General features: G+C 49.8%; 1 protein-coding gene across 1 annotated transcript in view; it reads right to left on the bottom strand.

Annotated features, from left to right (window-relative positions):
* LOC104848912 (m7GpppN-mRNA hydrolase-like) overlaps positions 1-17,071 on the bottom strand; it is a 33,336-nt gene extending 16,265 nt beyond the window's left edge. Inside the window, 4 exon segments of the mRNA XM_033765576.1 lie at positions 12,079-12,276; positions 12,438-12,501; positions 12,647-12,793; positions 16,955-17,071. Coding sequence (XP_033621467.1) covers positions 12,079-12,276; positions 12,438-12,501; positions 12,647-12,793; positions 16,955-17,071 — 526 coding nt within the window.
* Between the last annotated feature and the right edge of the window lie 234 nt (positions 17,072-17,305).

Consider the following 17,305-nt stretch of genomic DNA (forward strand, 5'->3'; position numbering starts at 1 on the left):
TACACCTCCTGCACGATACTGATGTGTGTAGGTTGGTGTAGTCCTTGTAACAAGGGCTTGGAAGCGGTGATACCTGTCTGTGCTCATTCTAGGAGGACTGAGTCTGCACCCAGACGAGGGCGTGGGGCTCCCTTGAGGAGCTTTTAGGAAAGGAGTCCTCCTGTCCGTTCGTGGTTAATGAATATGAGTGTTCATTCAGATCCTTCTCTCTGACCCTGTGGAAATACGTTCTGTGGGGTTATGGAGTTTTGTTTTGCTCTTTCTTCCTATAAGCTCTGAAGGAAATGCAATAGAAATAAGGATTGGGAAGTCACTTTTTGAAACGTATTAGAGCAAAAGATTGTAAGAATAATATGTCTTGTCAGCCTACAAAGGGTAAGAGATTTGTCCCCCCCCAAATAAATAAATAAAGAGAAACAAAATCCTTAGGCCTGGGAGCTAATTATGCTTGTGAAGTTAGGATGAATGCGAAGAGAGACGAATCTCTTCTCTGTAAAGTGGACTCAACTACGTGAGCACTGTTGAAACTGGATCTGTAGGAGTTTTCTAACCCATTGTAATAATACCACTAATAACGCAGCTCCGCAGTGTGGAGAGAGCTGCCGTGCTGATGTGGGCTTGGCTGGAAGTGCAAGCCTGGGTCCCGGGGGTCTGCGGATCCCTAATTCTGTTTCCAGTAGGTTAATTTTCAAACTATTTAATAATTGGCCTCATTTGGTTCTCAGAGATTCTGTGTGGGAGACAGGAAAGGCATTCTTATCCTTCCGGGTTTAGTTTTGGGGAAACTGAGATTTCAGCAAGGTGGCTAACTTGTCCTTGGTGGCAGAGCCAGGACCTGACCAAAACCTGCTTTGGTCGTCTCTGGGCCACCCTATGAGGAGCTGTGACAGAAATGAGGTGGTGTAAACAGCAGCGCCAGCATCATCTGCATGTACAGGTACCAAACAGTGCCATGTGTTCCCTGATGGACACTGCCTTGGACCACTCCTGTACTCAGTGAGTCCCGAGGCTGATAGCTGGGTGTCCCTGATGCACTGGGGAGCAGGCCTGGCTCCTGCTAGGCAGACCTATCCTGGTGGCAGCACAAAATAAGCATTGGCCATCCCTGAACAACTCACTTTTGTTTAGGGTCATTGTCACAATTGGAGGTCATTATCTGAGATGAAGATGGTATCATAACTATTTCATATTTACCTTCAATTGATTTTAGAAGACAATGCAATTTATATGTTATATATTACATAGCACAGTTTATGTAATATAAATTACATATTTATATTGGTGGTGCTGGGGATTGAACCTGGGATCTCACAAAAGCTAGGTAAGAGCTCTGCTGCTGAGCTATACTCCCAGCCTTGATGTTCTGTGTTTATTGACCGTATGTACAGAGATTGGTGACCCTGGAGAGTTTTGGCTGTTTTCTTTTCCATTTAAAATCTTGAGTGCCAAGAACACGTGCCTGACGTATTGTAAGTACTACCTAATTATTTTTTACTTGTTTGCTTGAATGAATGAATGAATGGTATAATAAAGAGAAAATAGCAGTGGTTGATAAACTTAAATAATATGTTCATATCTGATGAGGCTAAACAGATGTCCCCATTTTCTGTTCAATAGGTAGTTCAAATAGAGCAAAGAAATGAAGTGAATAAACTCTCATGAGGTCCAGGACTGGGGGCCACAGGAGCCAAAACCACCAACTCCCTCTCTCAGAGGATGTATTGCTCAGATCCCGCCTTAAAAAAAAAATCGTCACGCCAAGTTCTTCAGCAGTGATTGAGTGGTAAATGAGCAACGGACATTTTCTGTTAATTTATTTTTCCAGGTTGAATTTTGGAGTGAATTACTGAATTGACTGGTCTGCGAAAATAATAAATCCATGGTTAGAAGTGAAATTCATTGTTAGAAGGCAAAAGGCCAACTGATGACATAATAAAGATGATGGATTGAGTCAGGAGTCAGCAAACTATGGTCCTCAGGCCAAATCCTGTGTGGCACCTGTTTTAGTAAATAAAGTTTTATCGGAACACAGCCAGGCTGCTGTGTTTACGTATTGTCTATGGCTGATCTCATGCTCCAGAGACCGTGTGGTCCTATGAAGCCTAAAATATTTACAGGCTGGCCTTCTGCAGAAAGTATTTGCTGACCTCTGGATGAAATGATGGTTCACTATTTTAATGTCAAAAAATTGACCTGACAACACTGCTAAGTCCAGCAGCATTAGAGAGTTAGGTTCAACAAAGCCTCCCTATCCATCATAGCAAATTAATGTTGTTAGTTTGAATTTTATTGGTTGGATGGTTTTAATTGTACTTATTCTATAAATTTGTTTTTATTTTTAATTTGCATGAGAGTTAGAGGCATTTGGTGTTTTATGTATTAACTTTATTAGAAAATAGCTTAAATCAACCCTTTGGGTATTGATAAGAATTTTTTCCCCATTAAATGTGTCCTCATCCTTTACTACTTAAGTTTGGAAATTACTTTTTTTTCGGTACCGGGGACTGAACTTGGGACCTTGTGCTTGTGAGGCAGGTGGGGGAACCACTGAGCTAAATCTCTGGTCCTGGAAATTACTTTTTGTTTTTTTTCTCTTTTTTGGTTTTTTGAGGCAGGGTCTCACTATGTAGTTGAGACTGCCCTGGGACTCACTTTGTAGCCCGAACTCACTATGTGGTCTTGAACTCACAGCAATCTTCCTGCCTCAGCCTCCAGAGTGCTGGGATTACAGGTATACACCACCATGACCAGCCCTGGAAATTACTTTTTAAAAGGCATTTGGTAGCTAGGGCTTGTGAAGTCATATGACAGTCACGATTAATTATCCCCCTCTAAACTTGTTTGGGAGAGCAACATTACTAAAAAATTCTCTCTTTTCTAGTTTGATACATTAAAAGTTCACTCATCACTTAGAGAACTCACGACAGAAGAAACTTATTGGGATATAATCATCTAAGCCTTGATTTTTGTCTTTTTAAAATTGGGGATGATTGGATTCTGATCACCGCCCTTTAATCCTCATCCTTTCCAACACAGGGCAGATTGTGAGGGTTATTTGCTTTCAGGGTCCATCTTCTCACCGATGCCAGACTCCCAGAGCCTCAGGAGCTCATGTTTGTGGAGACAGGGGCCAGAGAAGGCCTATCCTGTTATTTGTTCTCTCGAGTGGGACTGACCATCAATTCCTGGGGCTGGTAACTGACAAGCGCTCCTTCTCCAACATAAATGTATGTGCCACCGACAGACTCTCCGGATGTCGAGGGCCATGGTATTTTAGAGCTGGAGAAAAGATTAAAGCTCGAAGAAGCCAAGGCCAATGACTGTGGTCAGCGGGCAGCAAGGCAGAACTGTTACAGTAGGAGCTGCATTAAGGCAACAAGAGGCAAACAATATAGATCTAAAAATTCTTTGGATGAGATTAACTTTGAAATGTCATCTATTTTTATTTTTGCAAGCTCTCTTTAATGTAGTCCTGAGTTGATTTTTATAGCTTACTTAATTTATTTACTTTTGCAGTACTGGGGATTGAACCCAGGAGGGCTCCCTTGTGAGCTACATTCTCAGCCCTTTTTATTTGTTTCTTTAAATTTTGAGATAAGAATTTACTAAATTGCCCAGGCTGACCTTGAACTCTCGATCCTCTTGCCTCAGCCCCCTAAGTAACTGGGATCACAGGTGTGTGCGACTGCACCCAACTATTTTCCCAGCTCACCTTAGAGACTATCTGCCTGCTCTTTGCTCTGCTCTAAGTTGTACAGTAGCCTTTCATGGTGAGCAAGATAATTCTGGCCCCATCAGAGAAGGCTTTGCGTGCGTGGTCTCAGACTCCGATCCCCAAACAATCCCAGCCTCCAATCAATGTGGTGGGTCCCCGAATCAGCTGCAGAATGAGCTTTGCCTCTCCCTGCCCCGTCCTTCCATGGAGGGGGAAGCCTCTGGCCCCGCTTCTGCCCCTCACCCTGCTGACCTTCCCTCAGCCTGCCCCCTTCCCTCCCGTCTGTCCAGCCTCGCTGGCTGCCTCCAGGCCCTGCTCCCCACCATGCTCTTCTCCCGTGGCCTGGCTGGCAACATCGCGTCTTCATCTCCCAGAGAAGCCTCTCCAGGCAGTGCCCTCCCTCCCAGTGTCAGCACCATGCAGGCCACCGAACACTTAACCCCCAGGACGGTTCTTTCATTTATGTGATTGTTAGCTCTCCTCTTTCTGCCGTTCTGTACTGGAGGGGAGCTCTGGGAGACGGAGATAGTGTCTTCTTCTCTGCTCTCCATCCCAGGGCCCGGCGCCTCACACATAACCCTCAACTTGCTGGGCCTCGAATGAATGAGTGAACAAATAGACGGGTGGCAGTGTGCTGGGAGGAGAAGCCACTCTGAAGTCACACGGACCTGGATTCAAGTCTCTGGGTCATTTGGCTTCTTCTGGCCTCCCAGGCGAAGGGCGCATCTGGCAAGGTAGTCGACATGGCACAAGCCCGCACGTGACCGAGATGAAGGGGGCGGCCAGTGGGAATGGGAAACTGCGTCCCGGGCAGTCTCCGCTTGAGCCAATGACCTGCTTCCCGACTCAGGTAGGAGCCTGGCCCGGCTCCGCTGCAGCCCTGGAAGCTGCTGGTGTCATCACCTGAGTGGGACTGTGGGCTGGAGCAGGCTGAGCCCAGCATCCGGGGAAGGGAAGGAGACTGGCTGGGGACCTCTTGGGGAAGGGGCTGGGCCCGGGAGGGCAGGGGTTAAGCAGCAGCAACTTAAGATAGGCTGAGCCTGGGTGTACCTGTTCATCACGATGAGTGTCATAGTAAAATCAATTCTCTGTGTACTTTTGGGAATTACAACTATCATTTTGGTGTGATTTATTTGGTGTATAACACCAGCGTGGCCATTTGTTTCATCATTCTGAAAGTTCATCTAAAATTGCTTTGAGTTTCTGGTTTTCGGGAGTGACAAGTCCAATTGTTATCGTCTTGCCTATGAAATATGGATCGAGGGACACACTGCTGCGGGCCGTGTTTCTGCCCTGGTTCCTTGCTCGAGGTGGCGAGGGAAGTTTTATTGCTTTGATTTCCCTTCTCCTCTCATGACCCTCCCCATGGTGGAATCGATCTTCAGATTGGGACAGGGTTAAAACCTAGGGATTTTCTTCCCTGCCGGGCACCGGGAACTTCTCTCTCCCTCAAAGATGGGCTGAGCTCTGAGGTCTCCTGGACTGTTGCTGGTGGGGAACCTCCATACAGCCCTGCTACAGGCCCGATCCTGGCCTTGAAGGCCCTTTGTACCTGGGCATAGCAGATAAACACTGTCTTTGGTGTCTTGATTCAAAAAAGGCTTAGAGTTTTCCCTACCACTGAGCTGTGTGATTCTGGGCAGTTCCCTCAATTTCTCTGAACTGTCTCATTTATTAAACAGAGATTTTGATAAGGAGTGCGTGTGCTAATAGCTTTAGCCCGTGGCTTCTGGTTTCTGCTTTGTGTAACTAGTGTGATGCATTCTCAGTCTTCTACATCTGGGAAATGGCCCCAGGAGGTCAGGGGGCGGCTTGAGAGAAGATGAGAACGTAGCACGTGGGATGGGCCTCCGGGGAAAGGAAGGTGCTTATCTGAACTCAGTGATGCTGTAGGATGGCTCTGCTCATGGGGATGGCTGGCGTCTGTGCCCTTCAGGACAGGTTTTGGGGGAATCCTGGGACACAGGGAGCAAACGAGGTTGAGACAGTCAGTCTTGCCATCTGGTTGTGACATCTGTGGGGAGCCTGTGGTTGATTCCTGACATCTTTTTATAATAATAACACCACCCACCACGTATCACATGCACAGACCCCTCAAAAATCAGCGTCAGGATTTTTTTCCCCTGGGACACCTGCTTCATTTTCTTCAAATGGAGGAGCTGCCTGGGTGTTCATTCCTGCTGAGGGTTAGGTTGATGCCTGGACCTTCCCGGGCGGACTGCCACTGGGGGCACCCAGGGGCAACTCCTTCCTCCGGCAGAATCCCTGCCTTCTCTGCTCCCTCCACAGACATCTGAGCCTTCTCATCCTTCAGAATGTGAATGCCACCCCCTCTGAGAAGCCCTGCTCCCTTCTCCCTATGGGTCGAGGTCACTCCCTTCCTTCTGCTCCCACAGTTTTGCCTGAAACTCTGCCTTAGCAGCTTTCCTGTCTCCTTTGCAGGAACGTGTCAATGCACACTTTCTGACCCAACTGTATCTTCGTTCTTTTGGGGGCCTTGGGTTCTTTCCATTTCCAGTTCTTACTTCAGTGCATGCCACAAAATAGACTGGTCTTGGATTCCCCTCAACTGGCAAGGACTGAAAGGAAAATGATCATGCCTTGCTCCTTATCCCACCTCACGTGGCATCGACAGTGGTTGCATCGGTGACCTGTGACCAAGTGGGGCATTATTCTGTCTCATGTCAGGGTGACTGCAGTACAGTAAGGTATTGGGTAGGGGAAGAAAGAATTCACATAACTTTCATTATGGCATGCTGTTAGGGTTGCTATTTTACCTTTAGTTATTGTTAATCTCTGTGCCTAGTTTATAAATTACACTCGATCATAGGTACATATATTTAGGAAAATACAAGTAAGAAGTACTATGGTATTTTGGGGGCCACTACATTAGCAATTTCAGGCATCCACTGGGGTTCTTGAAGGACCGTGCTTGGATAAAGGGAGTGTTCCATGCAGACATCACCTGCTGCCCAGCACTCCACCCAATTATTCCTGAACTTGAGCTTGAGTGATGATTCTTGCTTTGGGTAAGGCTTTGGTTCGTGCCTCTGTGTTGTCCTGAAGTGGTGAGGCTTTGTGGACTCCCACCCTGGAGACAGTGGGCCCTTGGAGGGCAGGTCAGGGAGGCTGTTGGAGAGCTTTGAGCTGTGCAGGGAGAGCCTAAGGGTGAGAGAAGGCTGCCTGAGCAGGCAGGGAAGCAAGATCCTCCCAGAATGGAGCATGCGGACATGGTCTTCTGGGAGTGGCCCTGGGCTTAGCTCACAGATGGAGGGAAGGAAGCCTTCTGGGAGCTGTGGGGTTGGCATGCACAAGCCCCTTGCCACAGGGCCAGGTACCCAGTGGCAGGTCCACAGAGCTGCTTAAGGCAAACTTTTCTTCCTCTTCTTCCTTCTGCACTGGGCTGAGGGCAAGAAAATCCCTTGGGTTACTTCAATTATATGGGTGGCTAGGGAGAGCTTCAACACAAAAGGCAGGGCCACCTGGTTAGCTTGAATGGTGGTGGGCTCTGTCCCTCCCGCACCTCCCCAAGGCTCAACTGGGTACCAGTGACCTCCAAAGGGCAGGTTGCTAACCCCAGTGCCCCTCACTCGGGCCTGTCATTAGCACTCATGCCTGTGACAGGTGTTTGTTGTGGCCCTGGCCGGAAGGTCAGCATCTTGGAGCTGCTGAGCTCCCCAAAGTGAAGATGACACTTGAGGGCTGGCAGGTGGCCTCAGGGGAGGGCCAAGCGGCCCCTGGTCAGAGCTAGCTTTGGAAATAAGTGCCTAGGGCTGGGAGAGAGTTTAATGTTGGACTCCTCTCGTTGTTCCTGGAGTCTGTTCTTCCCTTCTCGCAGAAGAATGTCAGCAGTGACCCCTGGCCTCCTGTGTCGGGGACAGCACTTAGACAAGTCTGGACAGCTCCTGCTGCTGCCTTGGGAACCGAAGAAGGCAACCAGGTCCTACAGGCAGCACCAGGGGTGCTGCTGTTTGGAGCAGAGCCTTAGGAGGCCTGCAGGTCCCCAGGGGCACCGTAGCTCTGATTTCCGTCCAACAAAGGCCAGGGATCAAGCAGACTAAGTCAGGCGGCTGTGTGTGCCTGCTGAACAGTGGAAGAGCCCTTCTTTACTGGACTACAGGGTCTTCATGTGCAGCTCCCCTCACCTGATGGCTTGATCATGAGAGTTCCTTCGGAAGCTCGAAAACCTCAATTTTCGATTCAGGAGAAACAAGTGCTCATGGGTCGCGAGAGACTGTATGGCCGAGCATCAGATTAGGAGCTGGATTTCTTTTGAGTACGTGTCTTTGCAAGATGCTCAGCCACTCTGAGCTCAATGTTATTGCCTGTAAGGAGTGAGCAGTAATCCTTAGTCTGTAATTTTGATGATCACATGGGATAAGGCACAGGGAAATCACAAATTGCCTAAGTTGTGGTGATTGCTGAAGTGTGATTCTGAGGGTGTTTGCGTGTGAACAGATTGTATGCATGTTTTATGTGATTATTACTCTGCTTGTGAGTTTGCGAATGTAAATATGGCCACCTATGTATGTGTTGTGTGAGTACTCGTCCTTTGGTCTTGGGGACGGGCAGTGGGAAGGCATCACACAGCAACAAACCCCACAGAGACATCCTTCATTGTGTGAATCTACTGTGGCCACACCGGGCTCCCTTTTGTGTGACTTCCCAAAGCCCTGTCACCGGCTTGCCACGAGTGCCATTTCAAACACACAACAGAGCGTGCATTTGTGCTAAGGTCTGAGTGGTTAGCCCTCTGTCTAGAAGTGAGAGGGAGCCCTTCAACTGGGCCCACAGTGGCTGTTGTCCCGCAGCAGCTCCTTCTAGGCAGACAAACATCATCTGGCTCTGAACACCTGCTACTCAGCACCTCCTGCAGAACAGTTGCATACCCGGGCCAAGGCCCTGGGCTCCCACTGCTCACCGGAGTCTAGGACTCTCCTGCCCTCTTTGAGTCTCCACTGAGACGCTGGCTCTGGACCTCACCTTGTTCTCTAGGGGATGGAGCTGGAGAAGTGGCCTGTTACTTCCTCCCACCCAGCTCACCAGCAAGGTACCCTGGCTCTGCATGGCCCAGCAGGCCTGGGGTCCCACCTGGAAGGGAAGCCCAACATCATTTGGTGATAGGGTTCAGGGAGAGGCCCCATGGCCTCCCACTGAGGGGCTGCTGAGGGTTCATTTGTCATTCATCCAACGCGTGCCCGGTTCTAGGTCCTGCTGGCCTGTTGCTGGCTCCACTAACGGAAGCCCAGGACTCTTAGAGAGAGGTCTGCGGTTCCTGTTCAGGATTCTACTTCAGACATCTATCCTCTGGCACAAAGAGGCATCTGGCTGGCCTCAGGCTTCGGTAGCCCTGGGAGAACAAACTGGGCTGAGCCTGGGCCCTTGGAGGGACCCCAATGTGATGTACTCGATGAGGTGAATGTGCCTGTAGACAGCCTGGGCAAGGGTGGAGAGACTGTGCTCAACACGGCTGGGATGGCACTGTGCCCACACTGCACGGAGGTGCACACCTGGAGACATCACTAATCCCCCTTTGGTCATGGAAATAATGTACAGCTATTGTAGGAAATTTAGAAAGTATATACACGGATGAGGAAGAAATAGAAATAACTCATCATCCTACCATGCCAAGATAGCCCCTGGTTTTATTGTATTGTGGTTCTCTTCATTCCCTTCCTCTCTCTGCCTTTAGAGGCACATTATGACATCAATGTGGCATTTGTCTGTAACGGCGTGTGTGTATGTATTTAATGATTTCCTACTTTTCTCCAAGCCAGAGAAATGCAAGCCAGAGGCCTGTGTTACCCTCACCCTTTCCTCCCCCTCTGCCGCATCCATTCCTTATTGACCTCCCTGCCCAGCCTCCCCTCATCTATCACAGTCCACTTCTCTCTAAACTTCCATCCTCTTGCCCCCGAACCCTGGCCATGGTTGCTAACCGGCCCGCACAGTCCACATTACGCACCTCCTCACTGGGAGCACAGTGGTTCAGTTCTTCAGGCGGATGAACTGCCTTGCTTTACCTCTTACTAATTTGCAAACTTGGGGAATTGACCTCACTTCTTGGAGTCTCGGCTCCCTATCACCAGGTAGGGAAGATTAAATAAGCAGTACAAGTAACACACGTAGACAGGTGCCTGGTATACAGAGTGTGATCTTCACGCTGCAGCCATGGTGCTCCTTTGAAACGCAGACCTGAACATGCCACCCATGGAAATTTGGCACAGGCTTCCTGTCCATGGCGCTTGGGTGGACACCAGAACTTGACCTGCAGCCACATGGTTTGGGCTCCATCCTCCTGTCTCTTCCTCTCTGGCTTCTTTGAGTTCTTGAAGCTGTTGAGCTCCCTTTTGCCACAACATTTCTGCATATTCTCTTCCCTCTGCTTGAAATACTTTCCCCTTCATACCGCCTCACATAAAACATGCTTATTATAATGTGTTTTGTTCCCTCGTGTTTTTCTATTATGCGCAACATAAATATGTCTTTGCACATAAATCTTCATGCATGCCTGTGATTATGTCCTCAAAATAGCTCCTTAGAAGTGGAATTTCTGGGTCAAAGGTTGTGAACATTTTTTAAGGCTTTGATGAATATTCCAGACCACTTTCTAGAAAGCAAACACGTGTTCTTAGCCTTCTGGCCACATTCCCTCTTCCTGGGCTTCTGTGGCATTCTGTTAGTCTCTCATCTACCAATGACCATGTCTCCCTTCTGTTGGAATTATTTGTTTACTCTCTGTCTCTTTAACTAGAAAACAAGCTAGTAGGGGCTACATTTAATTCATGGCAGGTGCCCAGCACATGCTGGCTGAGTTGGGCTCCACTAAGCATGTGAATTGTCAGTCCCTGCCACAGTGCGCTGAAAAATCAGGAATCCAGATGTTTGCTAATAAATCAGTGGGTTCCTAAATGTCTAGCAAAAGAAAATCTACCACTTGCTAAGTACTAGCGAGATCTTTCACTTTCCAGCCTAACAATTGAGCAAGAAAAGGGCCCAATTGCAAAGTTGCTTTTCCTACTCTGATACAAAAATGGCATCTGATAGAGTGGAAATCAAGGGACCATGGTCATGGGGAGCGTGCGTAAGCCATATCCTTGTGGGACAGTTTCCCCAGGACCTTGTTGCTTCTTCCTTGTAGCCACAGAGATATTTTCCCCTCTTCCCTCCTCACCCTGCCTCCTGGTGACAGATAGGGGACAAGAAGAACATGTGGCCTCTTTCCACTTGTACTGGGGATGTCCTGTGCTCCTGTTCACCTTGGAAGGGGCCATTTACAGGACACTGAGCAGGAAGCCTTCACCTCAACCTCTCTAAAACATTTGGGAAGAAGCCCTGGGTCCCCTGAGGTCCTTGACTGTCAGTCTTGGGGACCTGGGAGCACTTACCTTGCTTCTCCTTCCCAAGATGTTTGGTTTGGAGAAACTGGCAGGCTTCATCTTAGAAGGGCTCTCCCTGTTCTGAGACGAGGACTCAGATAATCCCAAGCCTGGCCTCTCACGGGCTCTCTGTTTCTCCTCTCTGTCAGTGACATACTTGCTCACTGTCCTAAGGGCTTAACAAAGAGTCACCTCCTTCATCAGGTCCCAGAATCAAGGTGCTGTTATCCTCATTTTGCAGAGGAGGAAAGTGAAGCTCAGAGAGGAACCCAAGCTAGTGACAGGCTGAGCCAGGCTTTGAGCCAGCTCGGTCCAGAGTCTAGGGCCTTGGTGCTCAGTTGTCCTGCTTCAGCCTGCTGTGCTCTCTGGGTCCTGGCTAGGCTCTGTGAGCCTATGGACGTACATGTGTAAGTGTGCGTGCACGCATGCGTGTGTGAGTGAGAGAGCAAGAGATACACACAGAGAGGCATGCTCCCGCCTGATGCTCTCTGCCGCTGGGTAGTACCCAGGCAGCAATGTGGCCTGGTCCTACAATCAAAGGACTTGATACTAAACCAGAACTGAGTTTGGTGTCTGCCTCTGCTTCCTGTTAGCTCTCCTGTTAGGAGCCGTGCCTGGCAAGTGGTAGCTATAAAATAGAAGGCTATTTGTTTTCTCCTTTTTGATCCTTCTGGATAAGGTGAGAGGAGAGGGATTTGTACAATGCCAGTCTTGCCTGGGAATCCTGTCTCACGGCACCCCTTCCCAACCCCTACCCTCCTCGCACCCCAAAAGGACTCGTTTCATTCACGCCGAAGCATTGCAGGCTGTCTGAGTTTTCCCATCAGTCTGACACTGAATAAATGAATGGAGGACAGAGCCACGCATAACCCAAAAGCTTGTACCCTTGGAAGGGACTGAGCCTCTTAGCTCCCCTGTGTGTTTCTGCCTGTTAAGGTGGACTTCGCCTTTGGCTGTGAGCTGGAGGCTTTGCTGGGTGCTCACACTCTCCTGAGTCCCTGGGCCTCTTGTACTTGGCTCTGCACCCAGCCTGGCTGAGCTGCTCGCTGGGAGCTGTCAACACGGGCAAGCGTGCTGGTTCGCTGGCCTGGTGGCTCTGAGGGAAGGTGTGGTGCATGGAGAATGCCAGGCTGGTCTGCTTTATCTGCCAGCCCGGCACTGCCCATGAGTCATGCTGCACAGCTGTGGACGTCCAGAGTGGGGGTGTGAAGGGTTAGGGGGCTCTGCTGTCCTGGGAAGGGAGCAGGCTCTGGGGCGTAGGGCCCATGGCTCAGGCCATGCTGGCTTCTTTTTGCTCAGGGTAAAAAAAAAAATCAAATTTATTTAATACAGAGAGAACCTACCTGTCAGGTAGTGAGCTCCCTGCACTTCCATGTTTTCCGGAGACTGCAAGCTCACCTTCAGGGGCTGTGGTGATAAGGACTCTTGTATTGAGAGAAGGTGGCTCTGGGTAACCTTAAGGTTCCTCAGCCCATGACTGGATTCCTGGTCTGTGACTTTAAAACTGGGAGGTATAAGCGTTTACCTTTGTTTAACAACATGTGTGTGGTACTAACTGCAGGTGTCCCTTGTAACCTGAGGGTATGGTGACAGACGGGGCTGTCATCCAGGTGATGAGTGAGAGGATGGATTCTCCAGAGGGGTAGGAGATTTCAGAGGGCTTGGGCATCGCATTTCCAACTCTTCGTGTAACAGTCAACTGCTGACAGCAAAAGCTTAAAAGTCTGCCAAAGGGTGGCCATGCTGGAGCCTCTGGATTCCCTTTCTGTAAGGTCTGGGGAGTCTGCCAGCATTTTTGGTGGTAGGAATTGTAGCGTTCATCCTGTGCTCCGAAAGGCCTTGTGGGTGGGTGTGTTGTCCAAGCCCGGGCCTTCAGGGGGATGGACCGGATGACCTAATAAAGTTCTTAATAAAACCTCCTGGGCAGATCCCCAACCTCCTTCCTCTTTAAAGTCTCATTGAAAAAGGAATGTCTCCAGCAATCCCTTGGTAACACATTACAGTGTTTCACAAGCCTCCTAGCCAGGAAGCTGTTCTTAATGTTTAACCTTAATCCCTCCCGCTGTAATTTAAGGCCCTTTTCTCTTGTTGAGTGCAAATGGAGAACAGCTGCTCACGATCATCCTCTGACATCAGCGATTTCTCAAGATGACCCTGTGAGACAGGCCAGGGTCATTAGACCCAATTTGGTGTTCAGCAAATATGTATTTATTCCTGCATGCGCGGGACCCAGCCCAGCTGGTTAGGCACGATGAATAGCTGCGAGTTTATCAGGCATCTCTTTAGATGTGTGTCTCCTGTGATCTATATCATTTTCTGGACCCCAGAGGGCAGAAACCTGCATGTTTGGGTTTGACAAGTGTCTTGTGCAGCTCCACAGGACAAGAGCAGCTCTGTGGTGTGGAGGAGTTTTGTGGAGGTGGCTGAGACACCGAGCAGTCTGAAGCAGTGTCCACGTGAAGCTACGTTGCTCCTCCTTGATCTTAGCTATAGTTTTGCTTTCAGGTCTTTTTCAATCAGCAAGACTGGAGACTTCCACAAAGACATGTTTTCCCTGCTATGGGGAGGGCAGTTGAGGGCAAGGGGAAGAGCCATGCGGGCTTTGTGACCACATGGAGACTCTGCTGGCTTTCTGTCCTTTCCAGAAGGAGGCAGGGATGACCTACAAGCAAGCAATTAAGCACCTTGTCATCACTGGAACAACACTATCACAACAAGAACTTGACAACAAAGCCCAGGGGCTGCTGGGTGACTGTCCCTCTCAGCACAGATCCTATCTGGCTCCTTTTTCCTCTCTGATCTATTTTAGCCTAGTGAGAGGACAATGGGTAATGATGTTTGGAAGAACAGGTGAGCCAGGGTGAGGGCGTTTCAGAGGCCTGGGCAGGTCTGCACTCCTTCCCACCTTCCCAGGTTTGACTAGGACAGGGACCCTCAGATCTCTCTAGTAGGTGGCTTTTGGTTTCAGAGGCCCAGTCTCTCTCCCCTCAGGGCAAGGGTGGCTCACAGTGATTCTGCTGGATAAGCACTTTCAGGGCCCAGCCTGGGCTCCTTTTCTTCAGGAGGCTGCATTCCGACCCATAAACCTTCTCCTCAGGGCTCAGCTGCTCCTGATGTTTATCAAGCTGGGATCAAAGCTGCCCAGGTCGTAAATCTCTCTCCGTGGCTGTCAGGCCTCAGGGCAGCTGAAAAGGGTTGACAGCCTTTGGGCCTCAAAGGAAAAAAAAATTACTCCACCACCGCACCCACTCCCATCTCTGCCAAGAAACTGTCCTCCCAGGAGCCCAGCTGGGCCAGTCCATCCCTAGGAGCTGTTCTGGGGGCCCCGGAGATGTATGGTAGGGAGAGAAAGCTGGGCTGTGAGAGGCGAGGGGAGTGCAGAAGGCACGGAGTGTGTGAGGGGTGTGTGCCTCTCCTGGGTGGATGTGCAGTGGTTTGTGGGTAGAGAGGTGGAGAGGGCAATCTCAGAGCCTGAAGCACACTCAGGTACTCAGGAATCCTTCACCAGCCCCCGCCCCCATTTCACAGGAGAAAATGAGGCCTGCAAAGGTGAAGGGCTTACTCACGGGAATGCAACTGGAGGTGACTGGGAAAGCCACACCTTGAAACCATTCTCCTGAATCCCAATCCATAACGTAGCGTCCAGGCCATGAGAATCATTGAGAGGACACTGAAGACGACAAGAAAGGGCCCCTAAACCTTAGAACTCCCCCACCGTTTTCAGGGGTCCATAGGGTCAAGGCCCGTGGGGTTTTGTCAACGTCTCAAGTACAGTGTGACTCTCGCCTCCCAAAACAAGCCCAGGATGGTAGGGAAAGTAAAGCGAAGGCAGAGGGTTCAGGGAGCAGATGGCCATTGGGGAGCTGGTGGCTGTCTGCCCAGGGAACCCCTGACAGACCCTTGGAAGGAAGGAAGGAAGGATGAAGCAGCAGGGGCGTTAGCAGCTCCTTTGTGAGCCTGAAGTCCCAGAGGCTTTGGGGCTGAGTTTTTAGCTTCTGAGGATGGGATGGGGAAATACAAACTCTCAACATCACCCCTCTTTAGCCAGGGAAGGAAGAGGATGTAGAAATAGCTTAGCCTAACCCTGCACTGACTCATCAAGAAATGAAACCCCTGGAGGGACAGGGATTAATGGTGGCAGGGGAAGCCATCCTGGGAGAGGGACCCTAGGAACTCATGCATGCGCCGATTCATACACTAATGCATGTGAGCGCTGCTGCCCACGGACTCATGCACGTGCTTAAATAAAACATGTAACAGTATATGACCAGGATTTTGGAACAATGCCCTGCAGATAAAAGGAGCTCTAAATTCCCTATAAAATGATAAAAGCCTAGTTCTTAAGTCCCAGCATCTCAGCAGGTTCTGACTCAGTGCTGATGGCAGGGCCCACTGTGTTCTTTTAGTACCTTTCTGTGCAGACAGAGAGAGGGAGGAAAGGGTAGGCGATGAAGACATAAGTTTGGAGTTAGGAGGACTGGCTCCCTCACTCGAGCACATTACCCAACAGTTTCCTCATTTGTACCTCATAGCAATTCAGATGAAATGATACCACTTCTTAGAACAGCACTGGGGACATAGTATGTGCTGAAGAAACCATCAGATTTGGATTCTCAGTCCAAGGCACACTCAAAAGGCCCTTAGTTGGAGACAGAATCAAGGAAGGGCCTCCCTTCTTGGACAGGATGTGGACTTGCCAGGTCCTCTTAAAAAGAAACCCTCCCTCCTGGTACAGCAGGGGATTAGGGGACTGGGTGCGACTATCCAGAAGCTTTAGTCCAGGTTTCAGGAAAGGAGAGTTGCACTTGTTGCCAGCAGTTTGATGGCTTTTAGGGCCTTTGTTCCATCTGACTAGGGCTCAGCCTAGGCTGAGCCTTAAGGCTTTTTATGGGCTGACCCCTCTCATCAATTTCTATGAAGTCCTAAGCCCCAGTACCTTAGAATGTGACTGTATTTGGAGGTCTTTAAAGAAACAATTAAGGTAAGCAGAGGTGCTTAGCTTGGGTCTGGTCCAATTTGACTAGAGTTTTTCTAAGAAGAGGGGAACAGGATCTAGACACACAGAAGGAAGGCCGTGGGGAAACCTGGGAGGGCCATCTACAAACCGAGGACAGGGGTCTCAGAGGGGATCGACCCTGCTGACACCTTGATTTTGGACTTCCAGCCTGCAAATCTGCGGGAAAATAAACACCTGATGTTAAGCTCCACCCCCTACCCCCCAGTCTGTGCTCACTGTTGCAGCAGCTGCAGCCAACAGATACAGGCTCAGGCTCTATGTCTCCTTCCTTCTGCCACCTGTTAGGGTGAGCTGCCTTTCCATGGTTCCTGGATTCCTGGTCCAGCACAGGGGCAGGGGCCCAGGACCAGACCTTCTCAGATTTTTGTATGTGGGCAAATCAAACTCACTTCCTAGGGAGCCTGATAAACATTCAAGTTTCTTCTTCTTCCCCCCCCCCCCCCCCCCCCCCTTTTGTGCTGAGGATCGAACTCAGGTCTTTGCACTTGTGAGGCAGGTGGCAAAACCACTGACCTAAATCCCCGGCCCTCAAGTTTCTTTTTATAAAATTTTATTAAAGGTTTTTATGTTTTTTTTTAAACATTCAAGTTTCACGACCACCTAGTTTTGCCTGTGACAGAGCCTGCCCTTTGAGAGGAGCCCAGACCCTCCTTCTTAGGGGCTTACACCGAGTCAGAGCTGCAAGGTGTCATTCCTGGCCCTTCCTGTCAGTTCTCGAACCGAGAGTGGGCAGACCCTGGCCTTCCCGGCTGGAATAGAGCCAGACCTGGCCAGGAATACAGGGCTGAGCAAGTAGTGCGCATGTGCTTCTGGCGAGGCCGAAGGTGTAGCGCGCACGCGTACCGGGAGGCTAGGGGCCGGGCCGGAGTGGGCAGTGCGCATGTGCACTGTAGGTCCGCTGTTGGACGACGGGCATGGGGAGGTTGGAACGTGGGCGTCGCTCCTGTCAGCTTCCAGCATGACATATGCGCAAAAGCACCTTTTGTAGGTGGGAGATTATAGGTGCTGCTACTTCAAAGGCCTTGGCAACCAGAGCTCCTCTTTGATAGGTGACAGTATTATTAATGGTGATTTATTGCTGGGGCCACTTTGAGTAGAGAAATAACCAGTTTCCCCACTTTCTTGGCTCCCTTCCCCCACACCTTTCTGGTTTTGCGTGCGTGCATGCGGCTTGGTTGAGGATTACCTTCCTCC

The sequence above is a fragment of the Fukomys damarensis genome, unplaced genomic scaffold (assembly GCF_012274545.1).
Source record: "Fukomys damarensis isolate Sample0158 unplaced genomic scaffold, DMR_v1.0_HiC HiC_scaffold_18, whole genome shotgun sequence".
NCBI lineage: Eukaryota > Metazoa > Chordata > Mammalia > Rodentia > Bathyergidae > Fukomys > Fukomys damarensis.